Source organism: Schistocerca americana, chromosome 2 (assembly GCF_021461395.2).
Source record: "Schistocerca americana isolate TAMUIC-IGC-003095 chromosome 2, iqSchAmer2.1, whole genome shotgun sequence".
Taxonomy (NCBI): domain Eukaryota; kingdom Metazoa; phylum Arthropoda; class Insecta; order Orthoptera; family Acrididae; genus Schistocerca; species Schistocerca americana.
The window spans coordinates 98,509,973-98,523,719 of NC_060120.1; the positions used below are offsets into that span (position 1 = coordinate 98,509,973).

Genomic DNA, 13,747 nt, shown 5'->3' on the forward strand with positions numbered 1-13,747 from the left:
AAGTAATTCAATATTCTGTGTGTACATTATCAAAAATTACTTGCAACAGACTGTTGTGATGAACATTAACAAACAGCAGAAGGCAGACACGGATTCTTCAAGCTGATAATTTTTGAGGGGTGCTGGGTAGCAATTTTGTGCTAGTCACTATACAGTATCTCCCTACAATTTAAAAGGCAGGTAGTTGAGAGGATCAAACTGAAGATTGAGACTGGCAACACAAACAGGAATGAGAACCTGTTTTTGCTGCTTAGCTGAAGTGGATAATTATATGTTTCCTAGCAAAGTAGCCTACTTCATCAATGACTGGAATCTGTGACTCTGGTTGTCTATAAGTGGGTGTGGGTGCATACACAATTTTATATTCAAGTTCTTATCAACTGACAAAACTGTAGAAATGAAAGGAATAATTCCATCAACAGGCTGGGACAATACCCAGAATTCATATCTCAATGATTTTGTAGTTTTTTTGTAATTGTAGTAACTGTGTTAAATTTGATGATAAAATTTGGATTTATGTGTTAAAGTATGAAGATTCCATTATTTTCACTGCAAGAAGAACAATAAAATTCTGAATCCTGTTCATATTCTGTTCTTTAAATAGAATGGAATGGAAGAAAAGGCAACCATGGCACCTTTTTCTGCTGGTGTCTCTTGTGAAAATTCCATCTGCCTGGCAAATGGCCAGCATCCTTTTTATTGGACCAGACAAGCTTCCTGGAACTTACCATTGCTCAGGACATGTACTTTCAAATGGGGTGAGTTTTAGCACAATTAAAAAGTTTAACCCAATTTCTCCATTACGTTTCATTTGCAGAAAAAATTCCTTAGCAATGATAAATATTGGCTACCATGTAATAGCACTAATAATAAAACTAATTATAACAATTTTGTGTTTATTCAAGATAACCAACCACTTGCAAATTTTATTCTTACATGGAGATGTAACTAATTTCTTTTGTTTGTTGATTTATTTTTTTGTGGATAGAATTTTCCCTGCTCTTCGATATACAAATGTTACCTAAAGAAATAATTTTGGGTACTATGTCAAATGGCAAAATGGTCCTTCTGTTACTTTAAGAGCAGCAATTTTAATTTAGATTTTCTTTATTCTATTCCATGATCAGTGTAAATAAAGTAGCTATTAACATTTATTTGATGCTACATCATAAAGGAGGCATTACATTTTTTGTGATTAGTGATATCAACATGTAACCATTCCCCTGGATCATCCTACCTCTAGCCCAAATGAACTTCAGAGCATCTGGATTAGTTTATGAGAGAACCACTTGCAAAGAAAGCAACCACTCATTTCATGGGATCACAAATTTCACACTTCATGCTTCAGAGAAAGCTATCAAATACGTCTAGAAACTACAGTTGGTTTTACATATGGCTGAATCATTAACTCATTTCTCTGCCATTAAATATGAGGTCAAAAACTGATTCCAAATATACTTAGTATTTTTGTCAGATGAAACAATATCCAACACCTTTTTAAAATTAGTTATGCTTCTATGTGGTTCATTGTGCTAACTCTTAGGTTAGTTTTTAGCTTTCATGCTGTTATCAGAAACTCACCATGTTTCTGAACAAAATCTTGAAACTGCAAAGAACATATCACACTGAATTTAAATCCCTATAAATTCATGAGCCTGTGTGTGTGTGTGTGTGTGTGTGTGTGTGTGTGTGTGTGTGTGTGTGTGTGTGAGTATGTGTGATAGAAAGATTTCGTTAGTCATTTATACACCAATAGCTTGTTTACAAAATGCTAACAGACTTGTCATCTTAACTGAACAAGGATGTTTTTTAAAAAACTTAAATAATTCATGCAAACAGCAATGTTATCAAAAACACTTGTGTACTATTCACTTGTAATGCATCACTGGTCACTAAACACACATAACACTGCACTGCACTGCACTGCATTCCATTGCAAATTACATACAAACAAACAAAATGCACACACACACACACACACACACACACACACACACACACACACACACACACACACACACACTTATGGCTGGCATCAAGATAGTGATTATACTTTTACTGTTCTCTAGAATTTTTCATGTTTTCTCCATGATGTGCCTGAAAAAGCTTAGTCAGCATCCCACTGTAATAAATGATGTGCTAAGCTCAAGAGAATGGAAAGAAGTTACAATTATTCATGACAGGTCTTAGCTGAGGATTTTATAGTAAGAATCGTTAAATCCTGACAGTTTACTACGGATCGACAGAGGCTTCTAATTTATTAATTTCAGTTCTTACCATTCCTTACTCTATGTTATCTAAATAATCCTTCATGTACTTAACTTGTAGGTAGAAGTATTCACATGGTGCAGTTAGAATCCCCAGCTGTTTAAAAAGATCTTTACTGGGAGCTCAGTTACTACTCTTAATTGTTATTCTAATAGCCCTTTTCTGTAGTTTGGAGCCTGTGTTAATGTTTTGTGTGTGGGACCTCCCAATAAATATTTCCATGGCTGAGCAGAGAGAGAGAGAGAGAGAGAGAGAGAGAGAGAGAGAAAGAAATAGAGAGAGAAAGAAACAGAGAGAGAGGAAAAAATCACCCATCCACACAAAGACAGCACAGGCTTTTTAACATACTGCTTTGATTTTTGCACATAACTTGATCCCATTTTCAATCCTACATTTAAGTATTGATTATTGAAATTACCTGCTACTTGTGAATGTTTTATTATAGTTCCAGAGAGGAATGAAGGTCATAACTCAACAGCCTCTGACAATTTGGTTTTAAACTCAACTATCTATCAGTTATTAAGGTGGAAAAGGAATACTAAATGGCTTATAATCATGCAGCCAGTTATTAAGAAAAAGAAGAGCACATAAATTATGCTCAAAAATAAAATGCTCTGAAAATAAGGGAAATAATGTAGAATTTTATTTAGCTAGAAACAAGACCATTTCTCAGTGTCTGGGGATGGTTGGAAGTGCAGATGTTGGAGACCACATAGTCTCGTAACCAGCCAGGTGGCTGCATGTGTCCGCCTGCAAGGGAAATAGAGAGCTCCAGTGTGGATGCTTGGTCTTGTGGATGCGTAAGTAGTGTGACAATAATGGTGAGACTACTGCGTCTGTCTGTGGCAGCCATGTTATTGCCCTCATTGGCTTCACTCAGTAACTGCAATAACTGGAATGAGTGAAGACATGTGATGTGACTGGTGGACAAGTCATCAGGAGAACAAGGAGAAGTGAAGAATATAAAGACACATTGCCATGAAGCTGAAGACATAGATCCTCAATGCAGAAGTCATAAATGTCAACAGCGAAGTCTACAGCATTGGGAGGGGAGTGAGATGATGAAAGCACAGAACAGTTCATATCCTAACCACTTCTTCTGGAGGGGGAGTGTCACAAAAGGCACTAATGTCAGGGATTACACTGAGGGAATAGAGAACTGGGAGGAGTAATCATTACCCACAGAGAAGGTGTCATTTGTTGGTACTGATTCTGCATCTGTGCTCATAGAAAGTTTCTCATCCAGTCTCCAAGCAGGTTTGACTTTCTTTAAGGTAATCAACTGACATTTGGCATTGAGAAGAATGTCCGTAGTGTTGTTTGCTTGGCTAAGGACACAATGTGTACCAGAATATGATGGTTGGAGGGATACATAAATGATGTCATTGTGTGACACCACAAACTCACAGTGTGCCAAATTGCTATGTATGAGCGCTCGGGGGAGCGCTTGTGTATGTATATTCAAGATAAGCGAGCACACACGCTTGATTAGAGATGGAAGCTCATTCTGAGGTGCTATGGGAACTTGGTGTCCTCGGTGAACTTGGTAGGTGGAACTAAGAGCTCACCATTATAATTGAATGAAAGCTGAGTAAGACCCAAGATAGGGCCTCTGACCAGGAACTACGGCAGAATATGAGAGCTGCTTTAAGAATACAGTGCCAAAGTTCGACCAGGACATTGCTCTGTGAGTGAAATGCAATTGTATGGAACCTGTCGACACTGCACAGAGAGCATAATTTGGCAAAGAGTAGGCACACAAACTGTCATCCCTGTTCAGTAATGATTGACGTGGGGCATCTGAAATCCACACAGAAGCGAAAGTACTGCAACAGAATCAGCCATGACATCTGAAAGAGGTACAGCTTGACCTATGTGGTTTCCTGATCAACGACCAAAAGGATATATCTGAATCCCTCAGAAGGGGTAGGGGGCCCACGATGTCGAAGTGCACATGATGATAACATCCCTTCGGTATGTCAAAGTTTCCCAGCAGAGGTTGAGTACAGTGCCAAACTTACCAGGCAAAATGCTCTGTGTCGAGACATGTTGCAGCCTTAACGTCTGGGTGTACGAGAGATCATGGACAGCCGAGAAACCTGTCCATCTTAGAGAAACCGGAATAGGGAAGTGGAGGTTACCAGTCAAGGTGTCACATAGTATCGGATGGAAGAGCTGGGATAGGGCTGGAACACCAAGGTCAGTGGAACAGGATCATATGTGTCCCAGAAGAGCTTTTGTTAGCCAAAGCATGTCAGAGAAACCTGGGGAGAGGCGACATGTGCCAAATGTCTTCAAAGAAACTTCACCATTCCCAGAAAATGGCGCAAACCACTATAGGTCGCAGATGGTGGGAGTTCACAGATTTGTGCAACATGATCAGATGTCGGTCATATACCCTCAGTGATGACTGTGTGACCAAGGAAGGTAACACTTGTTGTTGGTGCAAGTAGACAGAATGTGAGATAGGTGTTTTTCATGCTCCTCAACAGAGGGAGAGTAAATTGGAATATCACTGAAGTTGTTGTTGTTGTGGTCTTCAGTCCTGAGACTGGTTTGATGCAACTCTCCATGCTACTCTATCCTGTGCAAGTTTCTTCATCTCCCAGTACCTACTGCAGCCTACATCCTTCTGAATCTGCTTAGTGTATTCATCTCTTGGTCTCCCTCTACGATTTTTGCCCTCCACACTGCCCTCCAATACTAAATTGGTGATCCCTCGATTTCTCAGAACATGCCCTACCAACCGATCCCTTCTTCTAGTCAAGTTGTGCCACAAGCTCCTCTTCTCCCCAATTCTATTCAATACCTCCTCATTAGTTATGTGATCTACCCATCTAATCTTCAGCATTCTTCTGTAGCACCACATTTCGAAAGCTTCTATTCTCTTTTTGTCTAAACTATTTATCGTCCACGTTTCACTTCCATACATGGCTACACTCCATATAAATACTTTCAGAAACGACTTCCTGACATTTAAATCTATACTCGATGTTAACAAATTTCTCTTCTTCAGAAACGCTTTCCTTGCCATTGCCAGTCTACATTTTATATCCTACTTCGACCATCATCAGTTATTTTGCTCCCCAAATAGCAAAACTCCTTTACTACTTTTAAGTGTCTGACTTCCTAATCTAATTCCCTCAGTATCACCCGACTTAATTCAACTACATTCCATTATCCTCGTTTTGCTTTTGTTGATGTTCATCTTATACCCTCCTTTCAAGACACTGTCCATTCCGTTCAACTGCTCTTCCAAGTCCTTTGCTGTCTCTGACAGAATTACAATTTCATCGGCGAACCTCAAAGTTTTTATTTCTTCTCCATGGATTTTAATACCTACTCTGAACTTTTCTTTTGTTTCCTTTATTGCTTGCTCAATATACAGATTGAATAACATCGGGGAGAGGCTACAACCCTGTCTCACTCCCTTCCCAACCACTGCTTCCCTTTCATACTCCTCGACTCTAATAACTGCCATCTGCTTTCTGTACAAATTGTAAATAGCCTTTCGCTCCCGGTATTTTACTCCTGCCACCTTCAGAATTTGAAAGAGAGTATTCCAATCAACATTGTCAAAAGTCACTGAAGTAGGCGTAGCAAAAAGGTAGGTTGAGCGAAACAGAGTCAATGAACCTTTGCCAAGTTTGAGCTGAACGCTGTAATTATTGCTGTTTTAGGGCTGTCATTTTGTGTATAGGGATCTGATGGTATGCCATGCGACAATCAGTAACACTGAACACTAGCGCTCCATTAAGTAGTTGGGGAAAGTCCCGAAAATGTGGGGGGACATAATCGTACAGGCATTGAGTTTCTGATAGTCACTACACAATCAGAATGAACCATCCTTCTTAGGGATAGGATGTATGGGGGAAGACCAGTTACTGTATGAAGGACATACAACACCCACACTTAATAGTTAATTAGTAATTGTTTTCACATGGTGCAGTTTCTTAATGATGAGACAATGTGCATTGTAGTGCAAAGGAGGACTGTCCGTCATTGTTATCCTATGGCAGGTACCATTGATAACTGCACGTAGGTGTACTGTCTGTACTGGTGCAGCAGATACATGCGGTTCACCTCATGATGAGGCGTCATGATCAGACGATACACTTTTAGGGCAATGTAGCTGACCTTAGCTTAAGGATGTGGAGATCTCGACAGGGTAAGGCTACTGTGGTGGGTGTGTCCACGATGTAAGTCGACCATGAACTGATGAGGCTGTTGATAGTTTGATGGACATGTGTCAGTTTGTCTGATGCATTGTCGATCAGCTGTCGAAGTCCCGAGTTGTGTGCCTATAGGGAATAGATCTTGGAGCACTGGGTAGTAAGCTCGACCAGGGAGTTGGTGATGTGAGTGGTGAAGAAGAAGCAATCACGGAGAGCGACTTATTGCTTCTTACCAAAGGACATAGGGTCAAAGGATAGAAGGGGTCTGGAGTATGTATGCCTGTCGAAAGTTGTAGCAATGACGCCGAATGTGGTCCAGAGAGAGGCAAAAATTCTTAAGAAAGGCAGTTCTGAGGACTGGGCTGTCCACATCAGCTACATGAAAAGTCCAGTGAAACTGAAAAACAGGCATAAGTTGGAGCCAAAATTCAATTGTACTGTAGACGTTAATGTGAGAACGGTTGAGAGTGCAAAGGGTGAGTTTCACTGGGAGAATATGTGTGGGAGCATAAGAGGGGAAAATGACACTGGAACCTGCCCCAGTGTCTATGAGGAAATGAAGGATATCAATGTGATCTAAGACATAAAATCTTCTGCTAGGAGAGTCCTTTGTGTTGAGTAACTGTTGCATGTAATGGTGCCCTGCAGCATCATTGCAAGCCATTGTGCTTAAACCAGTCCATGTGCAGAGTTTGGGTGCCACACACAGGGAGGCCAACAGTTTCTTGCCACTTCACCAACAGAGCAGATAGACAGGATTGTGAGTAAGGCATTTGTCACACACGCCATCTGTTGTGCTTTGCCAGAGATCTGCAGTGCGATCGGATGGGGGTTCAGTGGATGAGGTCGGTGGAGGTGCAGGTAATGCTAGTGACCAGCCATCAGGTGGCAGCAGGGTGTTCTGCTATGTCATGGGAACTCTCATGCAACCTCTGCCAGCTGAGCTCATCATAGATGGGGGGGGGGGGGAGGTGTGGATTGATTGAAAACACTGCTACCAACCTTCTTGTCCGTCAAGTAGCTTGTGGCTGGACGTAGTTGCTGAGTTGCTGATGATGGATGATTCTATGTGCCTGACTCGCCAGCCAGAGTTTAGCCTCTAAGAGTTCCAGGGGTCAATTGAGTGTGAGAGCAGCTGAAGTTGTGGATCATGTGGCAGCTTAACAACCCATAGTGCCCAAAGGCCAATACATGGCTTGTTTTGGAGTTGACCTGTGTGTGTGGAGGTGTCGCAACAACTTTGAAGGTGTCTATTGCCAAGTAGATGATATGATGATATGATGTGGTTGATATGATGAAATGCTTCTGGGGGAAGGGGGGTGCGATAGTGTTCGATGATAACTGCCTACATCGTAGCATACTTGGGTTGTCAGGAGGGCTCAAAATCGGGTTGCTATTGAGGCCAGTATGGTCATGTAGGTGGCTGAACAAGCATATGAATTTAGTGTTATCCTTTAGGATGCTGTTATGTCAGGAATGTTGTATGCCAGGGTGAACAATGTCTTTGGGTTTTCCTTCTAAAGCTGTGGAAACTACAGGACATTGCCCACGGGGACATGGTACATAGAAGATGGTTGGTTCAGTGTGCGAATCTTGTGTGAGGAAGGAGGTTGGTGTGGTGTGTCACCCTAGGCCCCCATGGAGGAGGGTGGGGGGGGGGCAGGCAAGGCACTGACCACATGCGCTACATAGCAGTGGGGGGGGGGGGGGGGCAGGCAAGGCACTGACCACATGCGCTACATAGCATGGTAGGCATGGAAGTGAAACCGACTGTCACGGATAGGACAACCATGGCTGTCAAAGGTCTAGACAGATATTTTGTGAGAAACTATGTGGGCAGTAGGACAGAACACTTTTGCACTTGTATATAATAAGTGTCCATGCCTGTTGTGAGTGACAAACCAATGAATTTCATGGATGCGTAGGCCTAGAAGTGAGAGATTTTGAGGTGAATTCTTGCTTCAAATGATGTAGACCTCCGTCATTGTTGGGAGACAGAACTTGACAGCCAGTGTAGGTTGCAGTGTGCAATGGTGCCATTATATAATGTTCCTGCCATGGTGGTGCAGTCGCTGTTAAGTTATGCACATATGGGCCAGTTTTGAATGAATGGATATGAGAGCATGAAACTGGTACTCATATTATTGGTTGCATCTGAGCCTCACTATCGACAGCAAGTGTGTAGGCAGGGAATGTGGAGTCCAATGTAATCTACAGTAATTGATTTATTTTCTACATATGCCACCACTGAACACTGCTAAAACATGAAAGCAGTTAGCTGTGAATGACAAAGAATCTGGGGCCACTGGTGTGGTTATTGATCCCCTATCCTCGTCAGAGATAAGAGAAGTAACCCAACTATAAGAAACAAATGAACTTTATTGCCTGAATGAACTCTATACGCAAGAGCACATGCATACATCAAAACAGCATACCACAGACTGAAGTCCAAAGATCTTAGCATTCATCATCGCAGAGGCTTAGTGAGCTATTGACAATCATTGTACAACCACTAATGGTTTATAAGTCAACAACAGAATTTGAGCCACAAAACAATTACTGATTTCACCCTATAACAAAAGATATTAACTAAGAATAGTCAAAATAAATTAGGAAATTAATTACATGCACAAAAGTAAGCACAAATTAGATCTGGTGCTATATTTCTTAAGACTGGGGCCCAACCTTTCTCTTTTATGAAAATGCGGATTATACTCATATATGTTAATGGTAGTTCGGCAAAAACGAAAATAAAATTAATTTAAGGATGTAGATGGTAAAACAAGAAAGGAAGTAAAGAGATCCCAGCTTGCTTCATCGCAAGCTGAACAGGCCTAGAACTGGCTCAGAGTAGTTCATAAAGATTAATATTTTGTAGCTTCAAACAAGGAAGAAATATGTGCTATCTCCAGAAGCACACATTATTGATCATTCACTAAATGAAATACTAAGTGTAAAATTCTTCTAGATCTAACTGGATAATAAATTAAAATGGAGTCAGTACATAAATAAACAAATCAAGAAACTCAGTTCAGTAAGTTTTGCTGTTAGAAATGCCTCTTATTATGTTGACATAGTGACAAGGCCTTATTTTGGATGTTTTCACCCCACTTTGCATTATGACACCGTCTTTTGTACAATGTACATAAAGTAAGACTTCTGGGTAAAGTAGATAACTTCATGTCTTGCATAGGTCACTTAAGGGATCTTTAATTTCTTACGTTTGCTTCCCAGAGCATTTGCTTCTTAACGGTTTTTGTAGCATACAATAAAAATCAGTTTCAGCAGAACTGTAATTTGCACAAAAATGATTTAATGTCAGTTTGTTGACTATGGTTGTTTTTCCAGGGTTCAGAGTACAGTTATGTAATTCAGTGTAATGGTTTTCAATAATTGCCTATATACCATAACAAAAAATTCTACAGATTAGTTGATTGTCTAGGTTCAAGGACTGAAAATTTCTGTTAGCTACATAGCAAGTTGAAGTGTTTAGGGAAGAGTTACCTTATGTGTACTGTTTGGCCACAATAAATTGACACTTTTTACTGGTGCTACCAGTACCTGAGAAAACCAGCAATGATTGGAAAATATTTATTTTCCTTCACGTGCTGTCAATATTTCCATGTGTGTACCACCTCTGCTTTTTATTAGCACAAAGTACAGGTAATTGTGTCAGCTCTTCGAAAGGAGTCAGTGCTCCCTTCCCCCACTGCTCCCCTCCTCTCAGCAGTCCAAGTGCAGGGCAATGCATATCTCCTGTTATTTCCAACATCCACTGGGCCAGGCATCAACTTAACGTTATCAAACAGTAATAGTGTGTTATAAACTGGCTTTTGACCTTACAGATGAAAGTATGGTATCATTATCTCTGAAAATAAGTCCACAATGTAATCAAGTAAGTATGAAGCTGCCAATAGAAGATAAACAGCAGCTATTTCATTTAACTGAGGCAGTGACAGCCTTATAGAAATTAGCAGTCTTTCTTGCAGTGCACTAGGTTGAACTTAGATGCAATAAGCACAAATAATATATAGCAGTATAACGCTGGTTTATTGCTAATGTAGCATACAGATTAAGCTTATATGTTTCATGTGCCTTTTGTTAATGGGACCTCTGAGAGACAGTGAGTGAATGAGTAAATGACTGAATCTCATCGTGATGGGACATTAGAATAAAATGTGCATTTAATATAGGAATTTAAGTTAAGACCTTGACAATGTTTAGAGAGAAAGTATGGGGAGAATGCTGGTAAGAGATTTACACATAGGACACTGTAGATAAAAAATCTAACCAATTACTTACCATTTATCTGCAGCAACTTTGATTTCCCACTTCACATAAAATTGAATAAAGGTTAAGCATGGACAAGGGATGGATATCATGAAGGATTGATGTATCTTATGGCAGTAAGAGAAACTACCACATAATTCAAGGGATTGGTTGTAGGTGGAAACTCAGTGTAATGAAGTCCTACAGTGAATTATTAAAAAAGGAAACACATGTTAACAGGCAGAATACGACACTTTGGTTGGCAACACCTATATAAGACGATAAGTGTCTGGCACATTTCTTAGATCAGCTACTGCTGCTACAATGGCAGGTTATCCAGATTTAAGTGGGTCTGAATGTGGTGTTATAGTCAGTGTATGAGTGATGGGACACACCATCTCCGAGACAGTGATGAAGTGGGGATTTTCCCATCCAAACATTCCACAAGTGTACCATGAATATCAGGAATCCAGTAAAACAAAGTCTCTGACATTGCTGTGGCTGGAAAAAGATCCTGCAAGGATGGTACCAGTGATGGCTGAAGAGAATTGTTCAGCATGACAGACGTGCAACCCGTCACAAATTGCTGCAGATTTAAATGCTGGATATCAACAAGTGCCAGCATGCGAACCATTCATGAAACATCATGAATATGGGCTTTCAGAGCCAAAAGCACACTCATGTACCCTTGATGACTGCATGACACAAAGCTTTACATCTCACCTGGGCCTGTCAACACTGACATTGGACTGTTGATGACTGGAAACGAGTCTCATTTCAAAATATATCAAGTGCATGGGCATGTACGGGTATGGAGACAACCTCATGAATCTGTGGACCCTGCAGGTCAGCAAAACTGTTCAAGCGGGTGGAAGCTCTGTAATGGTGTGGGCTATGTGCAGTTCGAGTGATATGGGACTCCTGATTCATCTAGATATGACTCTTATAGGTGACTAGTATGTAAGCATCCTGACTGATCACCTGCATCCATTCATGTCCATTGTGCATTCCGACAGACTAGGGCAATTCCAGGAGGACAATGTACCACCACACACATCCAGAGCTACTGTAAAGTGGCTCCAGGAACACTCTTCTGAGTTTAAACACTTCCGCTGGCCGCCAAACTCCCCAGACATGAACATTTTGAGCAAATCTGGGATGCCTTGCAACATGATGTTCAGAAGAGGTCTCCACCCCCTCATAGTGTTAGAGGTTTATGGACAGCTCTGCAGGATTCATGGTGTCAGTTCCCTCCAGCACTACTTCAGACATTGTCAATGGCCTTGCCACAGTGGTTACACCGGTTCCCATGAGATCACCGAAGTTAAGCGCTGCCGGGCATGGTCAGCACTTGAATGGGTGACCAACCAGCCCGCCATGCGCTGTTGCCATTTTTCGGGATGCACTCAGCCTTGTGATGCCAATTGAGGAGCTACTCAACCAAACAGCAGTGGCTTCGGTCAAGAATGCCATCTTATGACCGGGAGAGCGGTGTGCTGACCCCACGCTGCTCCTATCCGCATCCTCCATCGAGGATGACATGGCGGTCAGGTGGTCCCGGTAGGCCACTTATGGCCTGAAGATGGAGTGCTACTACTTCAGACATTATCTAGGTACATGACATGTTGTGTTGCAGCACCTCTGCTTGCTCATATGGGCCGTACATGATATTAGGCAGCTGTACCAGGTATTTTGGCTCTTCAGTGTATATAGTTACGTAAGTATTAAGCTGAAGTACTGAATAAATTGTCCCTTTAAATATGTAGCAATGAAGAAACAGTTTATTTTTCTTCCAAAGGAGCATCTTTTCAACTAGATCTACAACATTAAATGTAGTCTGAGTGAAAATGTTAGTTTATAAAAGTTTGGTGACAGTTAATTATTAATGAAGTCCAGGTGTGCCAACAAACATTTTGGAGGAAGACTATAGAGCAATATGTTGCATGATTTCTCTTGTGCACTGCAGATTGATAAGAGAGTGTGGACACTCACTGTGTTCGCTAGTTTGACTTCACCAGATGCTACGGAATCTCTGAGATGACTGACAAGAAGGACTGTTTCATCTAACTCCAGTTATTATAAGGTAGGCAGGTAAAGTTCCACATTCTCACCCCAGATGAGCCAATCAGTCTTGACTGACTACCATGTCAGCCACTACTAGTGGTGTCATTGAATGCGGTATAGAGGGGCATGTGGTCAGTACACTGTGCTCCCTGTTGTTGTTGGGAATCAGCTGCATGGGAGTCAGCCACACTTACCAATCAGCTGCAGAGATGAATGTCAATTATAATAATAATTAATTATAATTATTTTTGCTTATTCCACATCTGCAACGAATCTCCTTCATGACTAGTTCTCCAATGGAAGCTAAGTAACGCTGCTTTCCTTTCCTCTGTCTACATTCCTTGTTTTTCTTTTTTGTCATGTACCTCTTTATCTCCTTGTTCCACTACTACTTGTCCATTGCTGCCAATGGCAGTGTTTTAAATGTGTCTACTTGTAATTTGACTGAATTTTATGAACAAATATCAACTGTAACATTCCAGTAAAGCAATGTTGTTCTTTCTTTCTGTGTTCCTTCATTTATTGTTATTTTGGCACTTGGATAGTCATCATCATACAAATAAGGTTACACAATGAAGAGCAGTGTACACACTGGGTTTAATACAAAGCTCATCATCATATACATAAAATTACAGCAGTTTCATATTAGAAGTTTACCGGCTCTTCCAGTATAAAGACATATAAAAGGTGAAACATTCAAGTTTTTCAAGTAGAGCAATACAGTGCCACATCTTGGCAAACTGCAAATGATGTTGATGAGACAGAGTTTCCTTTTTATGGGAACTATGGAACAAGACGAATGAATGAATGAAACTCATTTTCATTATTTAACTTACTCTAAAAGTGGCTGAAACCATTTGAGAAAAGAATATTATGTGCCTGTTCCCGGCTACACCCTCTCCCTTCTCTCACCATAACCACCGCTGCCACCACCACCAACCACCATCAACAGCAACACCACCACCATCAAG

General features: G+C 41.0%; 1 protein-coding gene across 1 annotated transcript in view; it reads left to right on the forward strand.

Annotated features, from left to right (window-relative positions):
- The window catches only part of LOC124595765 (organic cation transporter protein-like), a 151,432-nt gene that overhangs the window by 68,854 nt on the left and 68,831 nt on the right, over positions 1-13,747 (forward strand). The window contains exon 2 of the mRNA XM_047134646.1: positions 605-758. Coding sequence (XP_046990602.1) covers positions 606-758 — 153 coding nt within the window. The 5' untranslated portion in view covers position 605. The remainder of the gene's footprint in view (positions 1-604; positions 759-13,747) is intronic.